This window comes from Trachurus trachurus (genome assembly GCF_905171665.1).
Source record: "Trachurus trachurus genome assembly, chromosome: 21".
Classification (NCBI taxonomy): Eukaryota; Metazoa; Chordata; class Actinopteri; order Carangiformes; family Carangidae; genus Trachurus; species Trachurus trachurus.
Window position 1 is genome coordinate 32661853 of NC_139899.1, and position 24044 is coordinate 32685896.

General features: G+C 40.8%; 2 protein-coding genes across 2 annotated transcripts in view; one reads left to right on the forward strand and one right to left on the reverse strand.

Annotated features, from left to right (window-relative positions):
* Positions 1 to 24044, forward strand: part of LOC311004127 (uncharacterized protein) — a gene marked incomplete at its 3' end in the record, with an annotated part of 309814 nt that overhangs the window by 17191 nt on the left and 268579 nt on the right. Inside the window, 1 exon segment of the mRNA XM_083996075.1 lies at positions 15374 to 15538.
* On the reverse strand, positions 15414 to 21104 carry LOC311004125 (zinc finger BED domain-containing protein 4-like; the record flags this gene model as incomplete). Its single annotated transcript, XM_083996073.1, has 5 exons — positions 15414 to 15521; positions 18853 to 19300; positions 19546 to 19702; positions 19800 to 20019; positions 20169 to 21104. The coding sequence occupies 5 exons, from the start codon at positions 21102 to 21104 to the stop codon at positions 15414 to 15416; spliced, it is 1869 nt and encodes a 622-aa protein (XP_083852199.1).

Consider the following 24044-nt stretch of genomic DNA (forward strand, 5'->3'; position numbering starts at 1 on the left):
TAGCCCGTCTATTTGGTTTTACATTATACGTTCGCATTAAGCTACTGTAACCGGTCTGCGTTGTGTTGTGACGTTGAGGAAACAAGGACCACAATTCTCGTTTCGACCAGCAGGGGGAGATTTATTCTACACAGCAATATTATTGTTAGTAGAGCACAGCACTCAGTCTCACACACCTCTCTTCTCATCAGCCATTTTTCAGACCGCATGTGTAACTCCTAATCTCATTCTCATGGTCATAATACAATCACCAAACAACCCCCCAAGACCCACTGGCAATATTTTAGTAAGTAAATAAGAACACATATGAACATCAGCACCAAAAGGGTGAATTCTTCAGCTTCCTGGGGAGTTTTCTTCAGACAAACACAAGTTGTGTTCACACTCAGTGTTTCTCACTAAACTCTCTGTCTGTTTCACTGAGCTCTAACAAACGTGTTGAGTGTGTTTCCTTCCTCATCAAACACTGAAACTACACTGCAAAAATTCAAAATCTTACCAAGAATATTTGTCTTATTTCTAGTCAAAATAAATCTAATTATACTTAAAATAAAACTCATCACATTTTAAAAGTAGCTTGTTTTTAGACACTTTTTAAATTTTTTCAAGCAAATTTTCCACTTGAAATAAGTAGAAAAATCTGACAGTGGAGCAAGTTTTTCTTTCTTATTACAAGCACAAAAAACTTGCTTTCACTGTCAGATTTTTCTACTTATTTCAAGTGAAAATTTGTTTGAAACAAGTGAAAATGATCTAAAAACAAGTTGATTTTAGGTGATGAGTCTTATTTAAAGTGGAAAGAGATTCGTTTTGACAAGAAATAAGACAAATATTCTTGGAAAGATTTTGAGTTTTTGCAGTGCATCCACTGTTCACAGCTGCACTCTTCTTCTTTCCTGGTGCATTGTGGGATATCTGGGCTGGTCAGCTCCACCTGTTGTGTCTTCATCTTCTTTGCTGTGACGTGTGTTTGTGCAGCTTGAGAGTCAGAGAGTGAAAGTGTGTGTCTCACACTGCAGTGACATCAGATGGAGAAAAGACATGATGAAGTGTTTCCTCCTGGTCTCCTCCTGCTCTGTATCATCACTAGATAAAGACTCCAGCTCCTTCTTCTCTGTGCTCAGTGTTCATCCATACATACCAGCCTCCATGTGAACACAGTGATAAAACAGTGTGTGTGTGAGAGCCATGTAATGTCCATGTGTGCATGCTGACAGAGAAGGTGCTGCTCTGACCCCCCTCCTCCTTTCAGGGTGGAGCCTGCTGGAGTCCCATGGTTGACACCAGGTCTGAGGAAGTGTAAGTCTGTTTTTACTTTGATTCATGGAAAACGAGGGATGCACATGTTGAACCGTTTAACTGTTAACAGATAACAAGAACTTTGACCGATTAATACTATCATTTTTTTTTATTAGCTCCTTGTCGTCAACTCATGGGGGCGTGTCGACACCAGTGTTGGGTATAGTTACTTTTGAAAGTAGTTAATTAAGTTACAACGTTACCATCAATTAAAAGTAATCAGTTACGTTACTGCGTTACCTATTAATAAAAGTAACGCGTTAGAGTACTCATGCGTTACCAAAAATTAAAAGCCTTTTGCAGCGCGCCTCGCACATGCTTCAACTTAACAGACAGACACACAGCCTCTTTTAAATGCACTGAGTCCTGATGAATAACATCAGTCATCCAACCAAATTAACTCTACAGGATAACATTAACAGGAAAGACAGTCAGAAATATGCCACATAGCGGGTTTTTTTTTTTTTTTTTTTTTGATCGCAGAACTGATCAAAATTCAGGAGTTGCCGTGAATCCCTCTCAGCGGCTTCACTGCTCGATCTGTCTGTCAGTTTGAACGGAGGACTCACGTGTGGAGAGGAGGGAGGCTGGCGAGACGTGAACGCCCTGCCTTGTGTGTAATAAAAGTTTTTTAAAAATGCAGTTGAATGTACTGGTATCACACTGCTGCTACGGCAGCTATGGAGTAGAGATCCGGGGCTGGACCGGGGGAGAACTGGGCTGCCGCTCGCCGAGAGGGAGCTGCTGAAAGCGGCAAGCACTGAGAGCCGAGCTGCTTGTTGCTGCTGGAGAAGCAGGTCCGTACGTGGAGCTGATCCATGTAAATTGGCCCTTAAATTGGATGTGGATTTTTTTTGCGGTCGATAGAAGCTTATCACCAACGCAGCGTGTGCATTTTACCGTTATGTTCTTGTCCTTTTCGCCGGCGAATTGAAACGCACGCGCACACACACACACACACACACATAGGTAACGTAGGTCAGCAGGGCACAGACGCATCACAGCGCTGCACCTCGGCTGACACATCCGCAGGTTGCACAGTAGTCTGTCTGACAAAAAGCAGGCTGCAGTCGGGATTTTCCTTTCCTTATCCGGCGAAAAGTAACGGATTACTTTTTTAAAAAAATAACTAAGTTACTGATTGCTCAACTCACGAAACTAACGCGTTACGTTACACGTTACACGAAAAAAGTAATTAAAGTACTCTAACGCGTTACCCACAACACTGGTCGACACGTGCAGATTTCCACGTGCCTTCAGTCATATCTCGCGGTAAAAAGTTCCACAGGAGGACTGACAGTATGTGCAGCAGCCCCCGTGAAGGAAGATCAGACCATAAATGTAGCTACACAGACATAGATGTGAATCACCTGTAACAACAGCGCTGAAAAAAGTAAATAAAAGAGGAGGCTGATGCAGCTCTCCTGCAGCTCCACAGAGGAGCTCTGCTGCTCCTTCAGTCTGGTGTTTGGCTGCACTTTGTAACTAAAACAGTTCTACACTGGACGATCTAACCTCCATATGAGAGATCAGCTGAGACAGAGCAGAGTGGATGTGGCACTGATCAGCTGTCACAGCACGTGTGTATTTAAAGAGATAGTTCAACATTTAGTCAAATTGGCCCATTGCCATAACCCCTATAGTCATAGCAGTAGGTTCGTTACCTTTAATTGTCGGTGCAAGCTATTTTTAGAACGGCGGAGCAGAGCCGTGAGCTGCTCAGAGCTACGCTACGGAGGCTCATTATGGGATTTCTTGGTTTCCCTCATCAAACTCATCAAATACACAATCCAACAACTCCACAACGCTCTGGTGGACAAGTTGTGACCTGCACATTCACCACGCTATGAGATAATAACACAACGTTACCACACAGAGTTGTTTTAGAGGGAAATGCAGAGACTGCTTGATGAAAAACTGTCCCTGAAGGCAACGTGCATCAGCGGTTTTGCATGTATTTCCCTCTAAAACAACTCTGTGTGGTAACGTTGTGTTATTATCTCATAGCGTGGTGAATGTGCAGCTCACAACTTGTCCACCAGAGCGTTGTGGAGTTGTTGGATTGTGTATTTTTTGTGTATATTCCCCTCAGTGTTTGATGAGGGGAAACCAAGAAATCCCATAATGAGCCTCCGTAGCGTAGCTCTGAGCAGCTCACGGCTCTGCTCCGCCGTTCTAAAAATAGCTTGCACCGACAATTAAAGGTAACGAACCTACTGCTATGACTATAGGGGTTATGGCAATGGGACAATTTGACTAAATGTTGAACTATTCCTTTAATAGCAAAAAAAAAATTGGACCGTCTTAATCTTATCGGTTAACGGTTAATAATCGGTTAACGAGCGTCGGTTATCGGTCAGAAAAAAAATTCAAAATGTGCATCCCTACTGGAAACAAAGCAGCACATTCAACCATCTTCACACTGTCACATCACTGACCTCATGAGTCTTCATCAAACTGTCAATAACTGATCAATGATCAATAACTGCAGCTGTGTCTTGTTCTCTCCATCAGATTCCTGTCGACTCACAATCGACACAAACACAGTGAACACAAAGATCAAACTGTCTGACAACAACAGGAAGGCGACACGTGTGGAGGAGGATCAGTCATATCCTGATCATCCAGACAGATTTAACCCGTGTCCTCAGCTGCTGTGTTCAACTGGTCTGACTGGTCGCTGCTACTGGGAGGTCGAGAGGAGAGAAGACGTTTATATATCAGTGAGTTACAGAGGAATCAGAAGGAAAGGAGACAGTGACCGTGTGTTTGGACTGAACGATCAGTCCTGGTGTCTGATCTGCTCTGATGCTGGTGGTTACAAAGTCTTTCACAATAGCAGACTGACAGATATCACCTCCTCCTCCTCCTCCTCCTCCTCCTCCTCCTCCTCCTCCTCCTCCTCCTCCTCCTCCTCTGTCTCTAACAGAGTAGCAGTGTATGTGGACTGTCCTGCTGGCTCTCTGTCCTTCTACAGAGTCTCCTCTGACTCACTGATCCACATCTACACCTTCAACACCACCTTCACTCAACCTCTCTATCCTGGGTTTAGACTCATCAGTCCTGATTCCTCAGTGAGTCTGTGTTGAGTGAAGCAGAGTCTCCTCCTGTCACAGAAACCTTCTCTCTGTTGAACAGACAGTTCAGTCTCTACACGTCTGTCTCTGTCTCTCACTCACGTCGTCTTCACAGGACAGAGATGAACACAGTTTAATAATGAACTCATCAGCGTCATGGCAACAGAAAAATCACTGGGACCTGAAAAACAAGAAGAAGTTTATGAGAATCACTGAGAAGAGTTTTAAAAAACCAACTGATTTAATCCATGAATGTAAATAATCTGATGTGAAATTAAAGCAGAAGTAAGCGATCCGGTGGTTTTGGCTAATGCTGCGTTCCAGGCAGGCTTTTGAAACCGTAAATTACAGCTTCAAGTCACAACTTACGACTTTGTAGTGTTCCAGGCAACCCACTCGTGTTTTTCCGACCTGTTTTACCGGTGAAAGTCACTATAACGGCCACTCGTAATTTCTGACCCGTGAACTCGTACCAGATCGAACTGGTACCACTTCACAGTCGGAAAAATACGAGTTTCCTTGAACGCACCATAACAGTCCTCGTCCCTACGTCACCACATTCACGGCGTTCCTTGGCTGCACACACAGCCCTGCATGCCGTTCTCTCTCCTCATTGGATAAAAACTGTAGGATACGATAAATGTTTTCTCCTCGGCTCAGAGCAGAGCAGAGTGACTGACAGACCCGTGTTTCAGACCAAACACTCTATAGAAGTGATTGCTGTCGGAAGATATAACTATTTAAGACTTATATTAACACAAATATATCACTTACTTCTGCTTTAACAAAAACGTGATTTAATAAAGAATCAGTAAATAAATGAATTAATAAACAAACATTTACATGTCGACTTTTATTACTGGATTTATTTTGAGATTCATTTCCTCGCAGATTTTAATTCATTCATCAAGTTTTGACTAAAATGTCTCTCCATAGGCGTCAACGTCTTATTCTGAAATTGTTCACTGCTGCCAATGTGTGACTTTACTTTGTAGAATGTTTATCAGTTGTTTTTTCTCTAGTTGTTAAAGGGATAGTTCACCCAAAATTCAAATTTCACTCATTATCTACTCACTCTCATGTCGACTAAAGAGCTGGGAGAAGTTTCAGAGTCCTCCGTGGCTTCTCTGAGTTACGGGGGGGTCGGCGCAGCCATATAATGGTTGTGAATGGATACCACTTTCCTTCGTCCAAAAAGTCACACCAAAAAACATCCAAATACCTCCATAGTGCTTGTCTGTAATGTCCCTCTTGTATTGAAGCCCCGACATGAGAAATTGTTCCGAAAAAAATTAAATAAGTCTAGGATTTTAAGCTTGTTTGTAGCGGAAGCTCCCAGTGTCTCAGTTCACTGCTCTTCCTGTGTCGCGGAACAATTTCTCATGTCGGCCGGCTACCTAAAGCACCAGAAAAGAGACCAAGATGGATCACTGCAATCCGGAGAAACGGCTGGGCTCCTGGCAACGACTCCTGGATTTGCAGTTCACATTTCGTGTCAGGTAACTTTAAATGATGTTGTATTTTTGGGCAAAATCATTTCATTACATGTATTGGCCAACGTTTCCCCAGTAAAACTCTGAACGCTAGCGTCTTTCATTTAGCTACATCATAAAAATAAAACTGTTTAACTTTATTTCCTTTACTGTCATCATTTATGCTAATTACCTGTAGTGGGAATAACAGTTGGATTGTTTCAGTGGCATTTTGTTAAGTGTCTAAAAAAAAAAAAAAGTTTTTTCTGTTGGTCCTGCCCACAGTTAAAGCTACTGCAGGTATATTCATAACATCATACAAGCTTACTATCCAAAAAAAACATTGAAAAATTAGAAAAGTAGCGTTTTATTTAGCCTAATATATAAAGAAAGTGACTAAACCTCCATAAATTAATTTTCCTTTGGGGTTAATAAAGTAATTCTTATCGTATCTTAAATTAAAATTTAGGTGTAGGTAATACTTTTTTTTAAAATTCTGATTATTCATTAATCATACTCTATTACAAATACTGCTTTCTTTTTATTGCTGTTGCTCTTTATTATCTGTGCTATACTTCCTTTGCTGTTGTCTGCTGCTGCAACCTTGTACATTCCCCCACTGTGGTACAAATAAAGGATGATCTTATCTTAACCCTAACCCCTAACCCTATAACTAAACTTACATAATATTATTTATAGTGTTTCTAATGGTTCTTCTCCCTGGCTTTCTGGAGACGACCACAGCCGTGATGTTTGTCTTTGCCTCATAAAGCAGGTCAAAGGTCAGAGAGAACTGAGGCCTTGAACTGAGCCCACTGGCAGCAGTGACATTTACAAACCACAGGTCTATTCTTACCACTCACATGATGAACCTATTTCTGTGCTGTCAGGTAGAGGGGGGGGGGAGGGGGGGGGGGGGGTCAGATGATCTATCTCTACAGATCACAGATAAATAAACACACACAGACAAAAACATCAATCATTTATAATATATATTTTAATTTTTGTAGAAAAAATAGTTTATAAATCATGCAGTCGGTTCATCTCTGGAGCCATCTCACATTCAACACATCATCATCATCATCATCATCATCATCATCATCATCACAAACACTCCCCTCATGAAACTCAGATTAGAACCGTTCTCTTTAAAAGCAGTGAATATAGTTCTTTCTTATGTGATCGTCTCAAAACCGATATTTACACTTGAACTAAGTCATAAATATGATAAAATGAGAATAAAGTTTACAAATGAAGATAAATACGCTGCCAGGAGGCCAGGAGGAGGCACTGTATCTATTAAACAGCTGAGAGATTAAAGGGATAGTATCATTTTTTAAAAGTGCGGTTGTATGATCTACAAATAGCCCCTAGGTACTTTAATTGCAGTAGAAGACTCTCTGCACTCCTCCCGTTAGCAACGCCAGCCCATAATAGCCCTGCCCAGAGATTTACTGTGTTTTTCCTGCACTTTGAAGGGCTGGAAAAAATTATATTATAGTGAACAATGGAACTGTGTATTTCTTTCCAGGTAAAACCTCTTTTAGGCCGTGAAAATAGGCCGTTTCTTTGGGTCTGTTCACAACACTGTATGTTGTAAATCTCTGGGCAGGGCTATTATGGGCTGGCGTTGCTAACGGGAGGAGTGCAGAGAGTCTTCTACTGCAATTAAAGTACTTAGGGGCTATTTGGAGATCATACAACCCCACTTTAAAAAAATGCTACTATCCCTTTAAAGTAAAAACTCTTCATTTTGACTCAAGCTCAAAAAACATAAGAATAAAAACTATTTCTTTACTTCTTTGAGCTGCAGAGGTCAGACACTGCAGCTGCTGCTACTTCCTGTTTGAGATCAACCAATCACAACTCTTATAATAACCATAATAATAATAATAATAATACATCAGCTAAAAGCAGCATCAATAACAACAGCTTGAAGATTTGTATTTATCAAGGTTTCAAACCAGCGACCAGATTAAATCTGGCATGGATTTGATTCTCTATCACAGTCTAAACATCGTCACTGTCTCAGTCTTGTATCATCAACAGGTTTCCTGTCACATCGTCTCTGTTTGTGTATTTATATACAACAGATACATCACATTGTTGGTATTGTTAGTGACGGTGGGTTTTCACACTTGCTCAGCTGCATTTCAAAAATAACACTTACACTGCTCTTATTGCACACATGAGAAAAAACAACACAAACACCCTTTAGCTTTGTAATAATTCAGCAACTCTTATGTCCAGCATCGCTCTCTAATAATAATGACCAGAGCATAGTGTAACAGGAAGAAGAAGAAACAAAACACTGCCCCCTACTGAGCAAAAAGTAGTAGTTACAGTACAGTTAGTCCGTCTGTCTAACCTGCCTCTGCCCTTCACTCTTATATTTATATTTATATTTATATATTCTACTTTAATATACAACATGTGTTTGTCTGTGCAGATGAAGAAGTCTTTAAACCACGGTGTGCAGGTTAGTAGCTGAGCCTCGTCTCTGGTTTTATACCATGACGTCATGGTTTTAAAGATTAACAATCTATATATTGATTTATTGTAACAGGAGGAATCCTGACACCAGCGATATGGATTTAAGTTCCCTGATGTAACGACGTCGACTTTACAACAGGAACAGAGTGAAAATATCTTTAGTTAAAGGGATAGTTCAACATTTTGGCAAATTGGCCCATTGCCATTATCCCTATAGTCATAGCAGTAGGTTCGTTACCTTTATTTGTCGGTGTAAGCTATTTTTAGAACGGTGGAGCAGAGCGGCAGGCTGTTCAGAGCTACACTATGGAGGCTAATGGAATTTCTTGGTTTCCCTCATCAAACTCATCAAATACAAAATCCCAAAACTCCAAAACGCTTTCGTGGACAAGTTGTGACCTGCACAATCACCACGCTATGAGATAATAACACAACGTTACCACACAGAGTTGTTTTAGAGGTAAATTCATGCAAAACCGCTGATGCGCGTTGCGTTCAGGGACAGTTTTTCAGCAAGCAGACTCTGTATTTACCTCGAAAACGGCTCCGTTTCGTAACGTTCCATTATTATCTCATAGCGTGGTGATTGTGCAGGTCACAACTTGTCCACGAAAGCGTTTTGGAGTTTTGGGATTTTGTATTTGATGAGTTTGATGAGGGAAACCAAGAAATTCCATTAGCCTCCATAGTGTAGCTCTGAGCAGCCTGCCGCTCCGCTCCTCCGTTCTAAAAATAGCTTGCACCGACAAATAAAGGTAACGAACCTACTGCTATGACTATAGCGATTATGGCAATGGGCCAATTTGCCAAAATGTTGAACTATACCTTTAAAGGTAGATTATTAAAAACAGATATAAACCAGCCAAAAAAAAAAAAAGTAATGGATCCCTAACAACAACACATTGACATTTACACTGGTTAATGTTTGATGGGGAGTTTGAAGTCACACCTGGTTTAGTTTCTACTAGATACCTGAGCAGAACCTGAACAGTCGTCAGATCAGATCTGGTCTGAGTTGTTGCGTTGTGCCCTTCGTCACAGACCATCATCAAGGTTTCTTAGTGTGTTTGTATTGGACCCTGGTCGTACAGCGATTGGTGCAGCCGACTGTGTCATCACATCGTCATCATCATCATCATCATCAAAGTCTGAGGCCCTGGGGGCTTGAAAACGCAAAAAAGTGACACTGCCACCTCGGCGCCTGGCGTGCTACAACATTGAATTCCACAGACTTCTGCGTCGCCGTGTGCACGCGGATTTCCACCCTAGAAACGCTCGTCTAAACGCGGAATAAGAAGTGGGAACGCAACAACGCCACTTTACACTGCAAAAACTCAAAATCTTTCCAAGAATAATTGTTTCATTTCTTGTCCAAATGTCTCATTTCTAGTCTAAACTAATCTCTTTCCACTTTAAATAAGACTCATCACCTAAAAATTTACTTGTTTTTAGATCATTTTCACTTGTTTCAAACAAAATTTCAGTGAAAGCAACTTGTTTGTACTTGTAATAAGGAAGAAAAACTTGCTCCACTGTCAGATTTTTCTACTTATTTCAAAGTCAAAATAGACTTGAAAGAAGTAAAAAGTGTCTAAAAACAAACTACTTTTTGTGTGATGAGTCTAACCCTAACCTCTAACCCTTATTTTAAGTAGAATGAGATTGTTTTGACTAGAAATAAGACAAATATTCTTGGTATTTTGAGTTTTTGCAGTGCAGGGTTTTCTATTCAGACCGTTTCCGTGTGAACGTACTCTTTAACGGGTCAATAATGAAAAGCAGGAGCTCCTCTCAGCTCTCTGCTTCCTGTCTGATCCTCTCAGGTGATGGGAGTCAGCTAGTTATTATTATTACATTCAGTCTGTGATCTCCTTGACAACATCCAGAAGCTTCACCTCAGACTCTGCACAGAACGTGTTTTTTCTCCCGTTGTTGTGTATAAACTGAATATTCAGAGGTTTTTCTGACTCTTGAAGACATTCCTCATCTGTCATGGTCGTTTTCAGACCAAAATAACTGATCAATTAATCAATATAATGATCGATCAGTGATGAGATAGTTGCGTGGTGTCGCTGTCATTAACTACATCTGTCTGGTCCATGTTATGTATACACTCTCCATAAACGGGTGTTTTATTTTGAAGGGTGCCGTGCCGTGCCGTCTTTTCAAAGTAAAGGTCAGCGCAGGTTCACAGGTTTAAATAAAAGGCACTGACATGAACATTCAGTTGAACTCAGGTGTTCTCTCTACTAGGGATGTCACCATTACTTGTTTTCACAATTAATCGCGGTATTAAACGCCACAATTAATTAATCGTAAAGATTCCTAAATACCGTCACTTTCCAAAAAAAAGATTATGTATGAACCGTGTCGGCAGATGTGGCACCAAAGTAAAGGTAAATGCACAGATACTGGTCCATACGTCACATTGAATTGGTAGGAATTTAAATGCTAGAGTCAGTGTCATTTGTAATAATAGAGACAATTAATTAATGACTTATATATTTCAAACACTTTAATAATTGGTCATATTTTAATAGATACTTTGTGGAAATAATTAGTAATGTAATTATATTTTCACTATATTTGATTTTACACATGAATAGTGTTTGAAATGAATTGATGCTTAATAATCATGATAATCGTAATCCACCTTTTTCCGAACGTCAAAAACCTAAGCCGGTTCTGCTCTTCCGGTGGAATTTCATGTTTACGTTTCCATGGTTTCGGTAGTCGTGGTAAATGCATGGATTTTTTTTTTTCCCCAATGCAAATCTGTAAAACGCATGGATCATCACACCAGCTTTTTTTTAACAATGGAACTGTAAAAGCCAGCGTTAATAGATCCGATGCGTTTACCGCAACTATGACGACAACGACTGAAAACCATGGAAACGTTTTAACGTAAAATTCCACCAGAAATGCAAAACATTGGGAAACTTGTTGTGGGCACTGTGATTATTTCTCTGACGATAATCGTGACATCCCCAGTCTCTACTCTGCATCTCCTTCCTCTGGTGTTGGCATCGGGCGTCTGTGTGTGTGTGTGTGTGTGTGTGTGTGTGTGTGTGTGTGTGTGTGTGTGTGTGTGTGTGTGTGTGTGTGAGGAGGAGGAGGAGAGAGGAGAAGGACAGAGGAGGAGGAGGAGGAGGAGGAGGAGGAGAGAGACTACATAGAGATTTATGCTAGAAATAAGGTCCAGGTTGTAAAAAACGGAAACTATGCCTTAAGCTTAACCAAATTTTGTAATATAGTTTCAAACTCACAGCTGCTGCATCAGACACATCAGACCCATAGATATATATACTGACTAGAAGCTGCGTTCCCAGGCAGCTCTATTGAGTGGAATGCGTCAGCGTGGCGGCCATCTTGGTCAGGGGGAAGCCGTGTCTATTTCCTGCATTAGTCAACAGAGGCAGACGTCTATCAACCATTAAAATCGCCATAACTCACTGAATATTCAACCGATTTTCAAGCCGCTTGGTTTATTATAAATGTCAGACATATATTTATGATACAACAACAATATTGTAGGCTATCTAACATACATTTAGGCTACATACACCCACATGCATAAATACACTGAAATGTGTTCTACAAGGGTCTGACTGCTGGGTCAGAAACCCCGGACCAAGATGGCGGCCGTGTTGACATACGCTGAGAAGCAGAAGGCGGCCTCTAGTCAGTATATATATCTATGACATCAGACCCAGCTGGTCACCTGACCTGAACTCACCTGTTGATGAGCGGCGCTCTTCTGGACACTTTACACACAAAGCGCTGCAGGAAGCGGTCAGTGAAGTAACCGTGAGCTGCAGCCGACACCTTACTGACCACACTGCTGTCGTTGGTGCCCTGCACCTGGACACACACACACACACACACACACACACACACACAGGATAGTTACGTTACTCACAAATACTGTAGTAATAGTAATATTTATTACAGGTAGAAAGAGGAAATCACTTTATATTCAGTTATTGAGTGTCTAAGTAGCATTAATCTGTTTCCTTCATGTTCTTGGTGATAAAGAACGAATTACAACTGCTACATCATCTAAAACTCATCATGTTATCATCACATTCAATAAAAAATAAATAAAAAAGAGAATCTCAATATGGAAAAAATAACTTTTTAATGTTTTTTCTTAGAAAGAAAAAAGACTTAAAATGATTATTAAATCATCCATCCATCATCCATGTCTATAGAAATAGGATTTGGTTATTATTCTATTGCTGCTACTACTGACTGTTGTATTTGTTATGATAAAAGGTATAAAAAACAAACAATCAAACTTCATATTGTGTTGTTTGATCAGTTTTAGCCACGTTTGTCAGATGAATGGAGGAGTAAAACAGTTCATATGTCCCTGTGAATGATTGTGAAACAGAAGCAGGTTATATGGAAATAACAAGTAGGCTGAATGAGTAAAGTAGGCTCATTTAGTTTGTAAAACAGCCTAAATGTTCAACATGTTCCTCTGAGCTGTAACGTTAGTAGTGATGGAGTAGCTGCAGCAGCATGTCATGGAAATCCCTACTCTAGTACTTAGTAACGGAGTACTTAGTTACAGTTCCTCGGTACAGTATTTTTTTTCCCTTCTCTTTATTTAAGTGTTCAAAGTGTAGCTACAAAAAGTGTCAAACACTGACACATAACACAACACGAGAGCTGTTTCATATTCAGAAAGACAATGGATAAAATAAATAAATACAGCAAGGATCTCATTCAAATAAGTAGAAAATGAAGAAAATTTAACAAACAGAAACAAAACAAAAATAAACGTTACAGTAACAGTAGCTACATGACGTGTTTTTACCGCGGTGTCTCTTCGCTGCTGCTGCCGCTTCTTCGCGCTGTTCGCGGGCATCGTGTCAGCGGTGAACGGAGCCTCTTAACGGGGCCGCTTCACCGGGAGTCTCTCCGGTCTCAGTCTCTCTCTCTCTCTCTCTCTCTCCGAAAACACCCACGGACACGGAGCTCCGGTCCACACGGGTCATAACAATTCAAACATCCGTCACGTGGAGGTCGCGTCACTTCCGCCGCTCCGCTCCGCCGCGTGGCGCTCTGCCGCCTCCCGCCGCGCGGAGGACGAAGCTCCCGCCGCTCAGAGCAGAGGCCTCGACTGCTGAGATCAGTGGCTTTTACCTGTAATATTCACTTCACACGTTACACTAATACTGTGTCACAAACAAAATTAAGGAAGTTTCTTTCAAAATTATACACTCAATTTACCCGGTCAATCAGGCCATCTCTAAATTTAAAAATATTAATATCCACTGTACTTTTTGTGAACAGGAGGAGGAAAATATTTGTCATCTTTTTTTTGAATGTCGTTATACTCATTTGTTTTGGATAGGACTAGAAAACATGTTTAAATGTTTGACAGGCATCAAGATTAAACTAAAAAAGAAGAAGATATAATTCTTACTTATGATGAAAAAAACCTTAAGGGAAAGGAATTGTTTTGGTTGAATCTTTTTATTTTACAAGGAAAATATTATATCCATAAATGTAAATATTCATCCAAAAAAACATATTTTTATGAGTTTAAAATAGAAATCAGATATTACATGCAGCTATTACAAAATATGAAAGACAGAAAAGCTTTAAAAACCTTGGAATATTATAAATTATTGCAAACAACTATTTAATAATACCTATAATAAATAATAGCCTATATAATATAGTGTTGGTACCCCTTTCAGTGTATATATGTATATATGTTTTGTTTGACTGTTCATGGTATGTTTATTGTTTGAATATTTGTATGTGTGTATATATAAGTGTTTAATAATAAAGAAATTAAAAAAAAAAACTTCACAGGTTACATTTATTATTTCATTTTCAGGTTGGTTTATGTTGGTTTATGTTCAGCTGCAGGTTAATTATCACCATAGATACACTGGAAAGTATTATAGGATACAGTTAATAATGTTCAGGAGGATGCACTGATTTGAACACCTGCAGTCCCTCCATCTTCCAAGACCTCTCCCATCTTCTCTTCCTTAAGAACCTTTATTAGAAAGATGGATTCCTTATCATCTGGCAATGTTTATTTTATGTTTTTTCCTTTTTTTTTTATTTTTTTTTTATTTTTTTTAAATTGTCATTATTTTTATTGTCATTGTCATTTTTGTCTCCTTTTTTCATTATCCCCCTGTCTGCTTTGTCCACCTTTATCTTTCTGTATAATGCATAATGTCAACATGTGTCTATGTTATGTGCTTAGATAATGCTGTTATGCTCATCTCACCTCAATAAAGCACAAAAAACAAAAAAAATCAGTTTTTCCATGGATGTTTTCTAGGAAGCTCCCAGTTCTTCTCCTGTGGGTGTTGTCCCTGCTGCAGTGGATCAGTGTCGCCCCCTGCTGACGCTTCTGACCACATCACAACAACACAACACACACAGGGGAAACACACACATGTTCTTCTGACAAGCGGCGGACTGGAGATCGATATTATCATTAATGTTTTAACTCTTTATGGTTCAGTAGTAGAAATAAACAGCAGTAAAAACACCAGTCTGTCTACTCAGATTACACATGTCACCTCCTCCCCCTCTTCCTCTTCCTCCCCCACTTCCTGTGTAAAGTTTACTTTCACTTTTCACCACGCGGTTGTGTGGCAGTTTATTTCGTCGTGTGAAGGTAAGGTGAACAGTCTGAATGTTTTCCTCGTTAACACCTGTCGTTACCTGAGTTCTCTGCCCTTCAACTTGTCGTTGTGTCGTTGTGTTGTTGTTGTTGTTGTGTTGTTATAATGTGACTGTAGCTGAGTCAGAGCTGTAACTGTAAAGTCTGGACCGACAGAACCGTGTCCTCCATGTTGTGTGGGTGTTTTTTTTTTTTTTTTTTAAAGTCTCTAATACAAAATACAAACATTAAAGGCACATTGGTAATAGATAAATGCACAGTGCTGAATCAGCTTGTTGTGTGGATGTTGTGGGTAGAAGCGCTGGAATAAGAGCAGAAGCAGAGTCAGTGGATGGTCAGTAGTTGAACACAGAGTGGTTCTTTGTGTGCAGCTCCACTTCCTGATGACTGGAGGCAGCTTTACCGCCTGAATCAGCCTGTGGAGGAGGTGGAGAGGAGACGCTGCTCTCCTGCTGTCTGAGCCACTAAACGCGGCCTGAGCTCGTCTGGACAGCCGCTGGAGAACAGCTGGGACTTTGTCTGTGGTGAGTAGAGTGGTCTGTCATTAGAGTTACACTACAGGACTGATGTGGACTCAGTGTCTGTCATTAGAGTTACACTACAGGACTGATGTGGACTCAGTGACTGTCATTAGAGTTACACTACAGGACTGATGTGGACTCAATGTCTGTCATTCACCCTCATGTTGTCCTGGGCTCATTTTGACCCCAAACCAAAATTCTTTCCTTTTCATAATTTTAATTGAAATTAACGGAGGTTGTTTAATACTATGGTATTAACAGTTACAATAAATTTGAAGCAATTTGGTTGAATTTTGGGTGTTTTATTGAATTTAATAACACAAAACATAACATTATCACAGAAGTTGTGTTTCATCTTTTTATTCAACTTCAGACCAACCTAATACTAATTTCACACCTCATTTATATGAAATAATACCTATTTTCTGGTTTCACAAAACAGAAAATGACCCAGACTGATTTGACTGCTAAAAAGCACAAAACATAACGCAGGTGGGCACAATTCGTAAACAAGACACAAGAATTATCTTTCTTGCAGCTGTTAGTTTATTAACTTTGTTTATGAAGTTTATTAAAACAATTTCGGACCACCGTGTAGACAATTGCTTATTAACTTGCCATTTTTACTGTCAGGAGTATGAATTAAGCAATACCGTATACGCTCAGAACTCCCTTACTGTGATAATGAGCCCATATCACGGACTGATGTGCTTTTACAAAACGGTTACGAATACTGACAATATCAAAGAGAGATACACAATCAATTTCATGTAGTTTTTTGAATCAGAAATCCATATTATCTAATAAAATAGTCCCACTGTAAAAAGAAATATATATATATTTGTATATTCTGGTGACTGGGTTGTAGGTCTGCATGTCGTCTTCTCCTCTGCCTTTTTTCCAGGAGAAACTGAGCAGCACTGCTCAATCCACTCCATTGTTAAAGGGATAGTTCACCCTAGAATGAAATTTCGCTCATTATCTACTCACCCTCATGTTGACTAAGGGCTGGAAGAATTATCAGAGTCCACCGTCCCTTCTCTGAGTTACAGGGGGTCTCGGCGTAGCAGTGAATTTCAATGCAACGGTTGCAAAGGGACACCGGAGCTCTTCGTAAAAAAACACACACAAAAAAACATCCAAATACCTCCATGATGCTCGTATGTAATGTCCGTCTTGTGCTGAAGCCCCAAATTGCGTAATTGTCCCGAAAAAAATGAAATAAGTCTATATTTTAAGCTTGTTTGTAGCGGAAGCTTCTCGAAGCTCCTCTTCCTGGTCCGTCCAAATATCGCGTGATTTGCGCCGGCGTCAGTGCGGTTACTGCGAATCACGCGATATTTGGACGGACCAGGAAGAAGAAGAAGAAGAAGAAGAAGAAGAAGAAGAAGAAGAAGAAGAAGAAGAAGCTTCCGCTACAAACAAGCTTAAAATATAGACTTATTTAATTTTTTTTCGGGACAATTACGCAATTTGGGGCTTCAGCACAAGACGGACATTACATACGAGCATCATGGAGGTATTTGGATGTTTTTTTGTGTGTGTTTTTTTACGAAGAGCTCCGGTGTCCCTTTGCAACCGTTGCATTGAAATGCACTGCTACGCCAAGACCCCCTGTAACTAAGAGAAGGGACGGTGGACTCTGATAATTCTTCCAGCCCTTAGTCAACATGAGGGTGAGTAGATAATGAGCGAAATATCATTCTAGGGTGAACTATCCCTTTAACCCTCCACAAAGTCAAAGTTAACCATGGACATGTTATGTTAAAACGAATGACCAGAGGGGTCATTCCCTGGCAAATCGCACCCTGGGCTACAGTTTATTTCAGAATTGTGTGAGTGCAGCCGAGAGTGGGGATTTCAGAACCACGGATAGCGCACGTAAAAAGATTTGACAACCTTTTAAATGTGTTTGCTGCAAGCAAAATTATACATAATAAATGAAGACAGTGACAGATTTCTAATAAAAAACAATGAGTTGAATGTTCATTTCAGTGAATTTCAGAAATGTGTGAGTGCGGCTGGAGAGCGGGCAGAAGTGTTGATGTAGGTAGAAATATGGACTTGAACATCAATTTTGGCATGGGGAGGTTCGGAACAGCAGTGTTTAGGAATGGAGGGCTGTCCCAGAGAAGGGGAAGGAACTGTATGAGAAGGCAAAAGAGAAGCAGTGGAAATCTTCTTGGGAATACACATTTATTTGAGTTAAAGCAGAAGTAAGTGATATATTTGTGTTAATATAAGTCTTAAATAGTTATATCTTCCGACAGCAATCACTTACATAGAGTGTTTGGACTGAAACACGGGTCTGTCAGTCCCTCTGCTCTGCTCTGAGCCGAAGAGAAAACATTTATCGTATCCTACAGTTTTTATCCAATGAGGAGAGAGAACGGCATGCAGGGCTGTGTGTGCAGCCAAGGGACGCCGTGAATGTGGTGACGTAGGGACGAGGACTGTTATGGTGCATTCAATGAAACTCGTATTTTTCGATTTCAAAAGCCTGCCTGGAACGCAGCATTAGCGAAAACGACCGGACCACTTACTTCTGCTTTAAGCTACAGTTGAGAATGAAATTATTTGTCCCCCCATGAAATTTTTACTTTTTTGTAAGTATTTACCAAGCGCTGTTAAACAGAGATATAGATCCTCTACATCAGACTCAAAATAATAACAACTTACAGAAATTAAACACAAATATACCAACCCATACATAATCACTTAAATACATATAACAAAATAATCAAAAAATCTCCCACATTACCTCAAAGAAAAACTACACAGAAAAAAGAAACACAACAACAACAAAAAACAAAACAAAAAAGACAACAACAAACAAATTCATACCCTCGCTTTGTAATTATTAGGGATGTCCCGATCAGGTTTTTTTGCCCCCGAGCCCGAGTCCGAGTCATTTGATTTTGAGTATCTGCCGATTCCCAGTCCTGATCCGATACTTCTAAATTGCAATTTAAAAAATGAAGACAGCGAAGTAACAGATCCAGGATGTCCCTGATTTTTTATTTTATTCACTTATTTTATCATTTAAAACTTATAAACAGAGCACTTCTGTGAGGTAGCTTGAACAATCAAGTAATAAAAGAATTCTTCACATTAGAGTTTAGTGCAACAATGTCTAATATAAAAATAACAGCAGCTCAACTTGAAATACCTGGCAGGCATGTAAACAAATAAGCAAATAAAAGTGCCACAGTGTTATAAAGTAAGGCCAGTAAAGTGCTTTTTGGAACTGCACTCTTAATTCTTACCCTCCTCCTCTGGCTTCACAGAAGGAAATGTATGTTTTTCTTGATGAAAACCAACATCTCTACCTTTTCAGGTTTGAGCCTGTTCCTTTTCTCATCAAGGATGTTAGCGACAGCACTAAAAAGTCTCTCACTGTCCACAGAGCTGCAGGGGGCACAGAGATACTGGGCTGCAACAGCCGCCATGGAGGGGGACTGATTAGCATGTTCTTTCCAGTACTGAAGTGGATCACTTTTCTTAGGGGTTGTTTTCTCTGACAGGTAGGTCTGCACCTGCACTTCTGCCGATGTGCTACTCACGGACCGGGCCTGTAACTGCCTCTCTTGTAGGATTTCTTCAAAGGCGCTGTCCAGGCTGCTGCATGATTCACACCGTGGTGCCTTGCTCACTGGGTCTGCTGAAGTCCCTGCTTCTTCTGGGACTGCACTGGCGACCCTCGTCCCCTCTATCTTTGCCACCTCCTGGATGAGGTGTTCCTTTGCCAGCGTCAGGTTGGCAGACTTTGTGAAGAAGCTAGAAATAGATAAATGTAACACACAATTTAAAACAACAAAAGATAAAAGACAACACATAGCACAGTTCTTCAGTTAGGCAACTGCCTTACACATGTACTCAATTAATAAACAATTAAAAATCTAAACACAGAACCAAATCTAAATTAAAAGGGAAATCAAAAATAAATTGGCCTAATACTGGTGTCTGATGATGATGACTTGACTTTATATGAACATGATGTACAAAAGGTGCATTATACTTGCCCATCTTTGTATCTGGGATCTAGTAGAGTGGCAATGTAGAAGAGTGGCTCAGTTTCAATATCAGCAAAGCGCTTCTCCACAGCCTCCAGGAGCGTCCTCCTCATGGTCTTGATTCCCTGGTCATCATTCTCCTCCCGAGACAGAATACGTTTGATGGCTAGTGAATGAATGAATGAATGCATGCAATGATGATTTCTTTCAAACAATATCAATAAATGTTACAATATAAAATAATAAATAAAAATACAAATTACCTGTTATGGCAGGGATCACGTCAGCTGCAGTTGCAGTCTCCCTGCTCACGTCCCTGGTCAGCTCTTCAAAGGGGGCTAGCACATCAGCTGTCTTCTTCATCAGCTCCCACTGGCTGGCTGTCAGTGTTGCTGGTAGAGTGCGCTCAGCTGCATAGACACTGAGAGCTCGTTTTTGTTCTAGTAGGCTCTGCAGCATGTAGAGGCTGCTGTTCCACCTTGTCTGCACATGAGACAGAAGAACAAAAATCACTTTATTTTTGTGCAAATTGGAATAGCCAGGTGCAGTGCAAGTAAATTATTAGTGGTCTATTAAATTAATTAAAAAAGTTAATGGAATTAAATCAAATAAAGTTATGAGAGGACTCTGACCTGCACATCTTGTTGTAGGTGCTTGATATCCATATTCAGGTCCATCTGGATATCTTCAAGGCGAGAGTAGGCCAGTGTGGAGTGCTTGAAATGACCTACAATCTTCCTCGCGGTGGCCAGGGTGTCTGTCACACTGCGCTGGGAAAGCAGGCCCTCATGCACGCAGAGTTGGCAAGAATGCGCGACACAGCCCAAACTCCGCACTCCCATATCTCCCATGCCTTTCTTCATATTTGCAGCGTTGTCGCGCAAAATTACGTGGACCCGTTGCTTGTCGATTCCCCAGTTGTTTAGCATCTCCTCCATCGCCTGTCGGATGCGCTCTGCTGTGTGGGATCCACGAAATTCCTGGGCATGCAGGGTCGCGCGGCGTAAAACAAAACTGGAGTCGATCCATTGTATAGTGAGACTCAGTAGTGCCATCGGAGCCACAGACGAACTCCAGATGTCTGTGGTTAATGACACATGGGGCACGGCTGATAACATGATACGGAGTTTGTCACACACCTTTTTCTGAAGCGCCGGCAGAGCTTTCTCGGTGAAATAGTGCCGTGAGGGCATGTCAAAACGGGGCTCCAAATATTCCATTAGCATACGAAAACCTGGGTCTTCCACAAGCGCGAATGGTTGGTCACTCATGGCAATCATTTGCGCTATTTTACCTGTAATCCCCCGTGCCTTCTCGCCGTCGCCGGGCATTTTTTCTCTTCTCTTCAGAGTCTCTTGCAGCGTGGGCTGACTCGTTTTCACCTGGGTTGCCTGCGTAAATTCCTTGTGTTGTGCCGGGTGTTTATTTTTAAGGTGTCGGATTAGGTTTGTGGTGTTGAATGTAGCCTTGTCCTTGCCACCTCTTGAAATCCCAAGTTTGCAAATGTTACAGTTTGCGAGAGCAACATTTCTGTCGTCGATATTAAAATACTTCCACACCGCAGACATGTTCGCGCTCCCAGCTTCAAGCTGCTGCTGTCGTCTTCTGCTTCCGCAAAGTGACGTCATGCCGCAGACGGTCTGACTCTGCACCACCACGTAACCGTAAATACCAAGCTGTAATTTTTCCCATTTGTTTTGAAATATTATAGATCTGATTTTTTTTAAATCACGAGAATAAATATGCATATATCCGATCCCGGATCGGGGTGTAACGTCCGATTCCGATCGAGTCTGAAATCACGTGATCGACCCTGATTTCCGATCACGTGATCGGATCTGGACATCCCTAGTAATTATTACCTCTTAGTTCATACCTATTATTCCAAAAACTAACAACCGGCTCCACTGTGCAATCGTATTAGCCTCGTAAACCAGCCTCTCGCGGAAATGCATTTCATATCATTTCTTGGGAGAGTCTGACCTCATTCCTCCTGTACAGATGTTACTGTTTCAAAATTGCGGGGTTTTTCCCTGCACTGCAGGATCGCGTGAACGCGTGTCTTTTCACCACAACTGTTTTCCTCTAGGTGGCAGCACCGTACTAAATACTGCTCAGACGTTTTGGGGACAATGCTGACAGCCTGATAGCCGCGATTAGGAGTGGCGCTGTTCATGATACAGAATACAAGAGGATGAAAGGAGAACTAGCTGCAGACAGTAAATAATATAGTAGCCTCGTTTTTCAATGACAAAATGTAACGACGGCAGCTACAGTAGACTATAGCCCACGTCTCACTCTCTTTTTTCGGTCATCTGTCTCGTCATCTCCAAAATGTGTTTTTAAAATGAGCCAACTACAGTACTGTGCAGTAGTGCCGCAGATTTCTCACTCCGCACCTTGTTTGAGAGTGCAGCTGGATGATTTCTTGTGAATGAACGGGTCTGTGTCACTTTGGGGCTGGGCGATAAAACATAGGATAAATAACTTTCCCTCGATAGAAGACGCGGCCGATACAAAGTCGTTTCATTCATCCATTTTTTGACAGACAACACAAACAGCCAGTGATAATGAGAGTGGTGACACCGTCAGCCATGCAGCCGGCCTGGACTTTTTATTTTTAATTATGAAGGATCATCTGCGCAAGGCAAAGATGATAGCATCAACAAAACACGGCGTAACACACGCGGCTGTATGGGACAGGCTTTTATTTAATTCAGAACAAACCGCTTAGCAAAAATGGAAAATATAGTCTATAATAATTAATTGATCTGTTGTTTGGCCACTGTTTGAAAATAACCCGAATTATGAGCAAATAATCTGATCCAGAGCAGCAGTCATAATCAGACTTCTTCTAAATAAACCGCTCTAAATAACTTACTCTTCTTCTAAATAACCCTAAACCGCTCTGAGGCGAAACCAACTAACAGGGAGGAGTTGGAAGCAGCGATCCAGACATTTTGGATGGAGAAGCTGACCATCAGCGTCTGTAATAAGTACATCGATCATCTGGACAGTGTCATTGAGAAAGTTATAGAACTGAAGGGAGGAGCGACTGGCATGTGACCGTAATCGATATCCTGTCCTGGGGATGCTGTTTGTGTGCCTGCTGGTGACTGTAGCCTAATATAAAGCTGCTGTATATTTTAAATAAAGCTAGAGAAAAAAAATCTGGCATGAGTCAGTTCTTTGTTCTAAAGTTGTGGGAAATATACTAGAGACAAAAGAAGGGACACGCACATTAGGGCAGGTGACGTTATGTAAACAAACATTTTTATCATGTGATCAACAACTCACATGTCTATTCTCTTAGTTACATAGGCTATAATTTAACACATATGTTGGATGATCGCGCTGTTTTATAACTTTAAACGTATGTTGTTATTTGTCTCAAACGTCCCACCTATGCGGGTCGTTTGAGACACAGAGGAGGGGCGGTTGAAACAGCATGTTTTAAACAGAAACTACTGACATTAGGCTACTCCCGTTATGAAGCTTATCTGTGAAACGTGCGCTGCTCAGAGACTGGGCAGAACGGTCCCACTTGCTTTCTCCCCGGCTACGTTGGTGGAGATCTCCCACACAGTAAAAGATTTAGGCAACACATTCTTCCAGCTGGCTGTTTTTCTTCCAGTTACAGAAAGTAGCCTATGTGCAAAGTACCACATTAACATCTCTATTCATATAACGCCCATCGAAACAGCTGATTTACATGTCGGCCGTATGGCGATTGGCCATTCACGCGGCTTTGTTCTTGGTTTCGGCCAATCAGCTTATAAGCACATGGCTAATTATCAGCTTTCAACCAATCGCACTGTTTTAATGTGTTTCTTTAGTTCATTTTCGTTTCTTTTGGATTTTTTTTACAACAATGTATCAATATAATATTGTTTTCGTTTCATTTCGTTATAAAAATCAATCCCTTTTCTTTGAAACAATGAGATTGAGCAGCTAAAAACCAGACCAGTTCAACTGTAGCGATTTTCATAACACTATCGCTCCGGATCAGAGGTACTAAGATGCTGATTATTAACTCAATAAACTCAACCATGGCTTGTCTTATTGTTAATCTGAACGCACATGTATAAAGGGCAGAGTCAAGGCAGCAGATAAATCACAAAACATCAACGCGTCCGTGAGCGCAGCGCACCTCATTTTCTCCTGTGAAGAAGAAGAGAAAAAAGAATGAATGTTTAGGTTTATTTAGAAGAAGTCTGATTATGACTGCTGCTCTGGATCAGATTATTTGCTCATAATTCGGGTTATTTTCAAACAGTGGCCAAACAACAGATCAATTAATTATTATAGACTATATTTTCCATTTTTGCTAAGCGGTTTGTTCTGAATTAAATAAAATCAGCAAACCTGGCGTGCTCAACTCAAGGTATGAACGGGTGAATCGGGTGCCAGTCCAAAAAAATTCAAAGTCAAAAAACGCTGAGGACGGCTGATTGCCGAAACGCGTCCGTTTCTCGCTGCCGAGCAGTTTTTATGAATTAAAAAGTGTT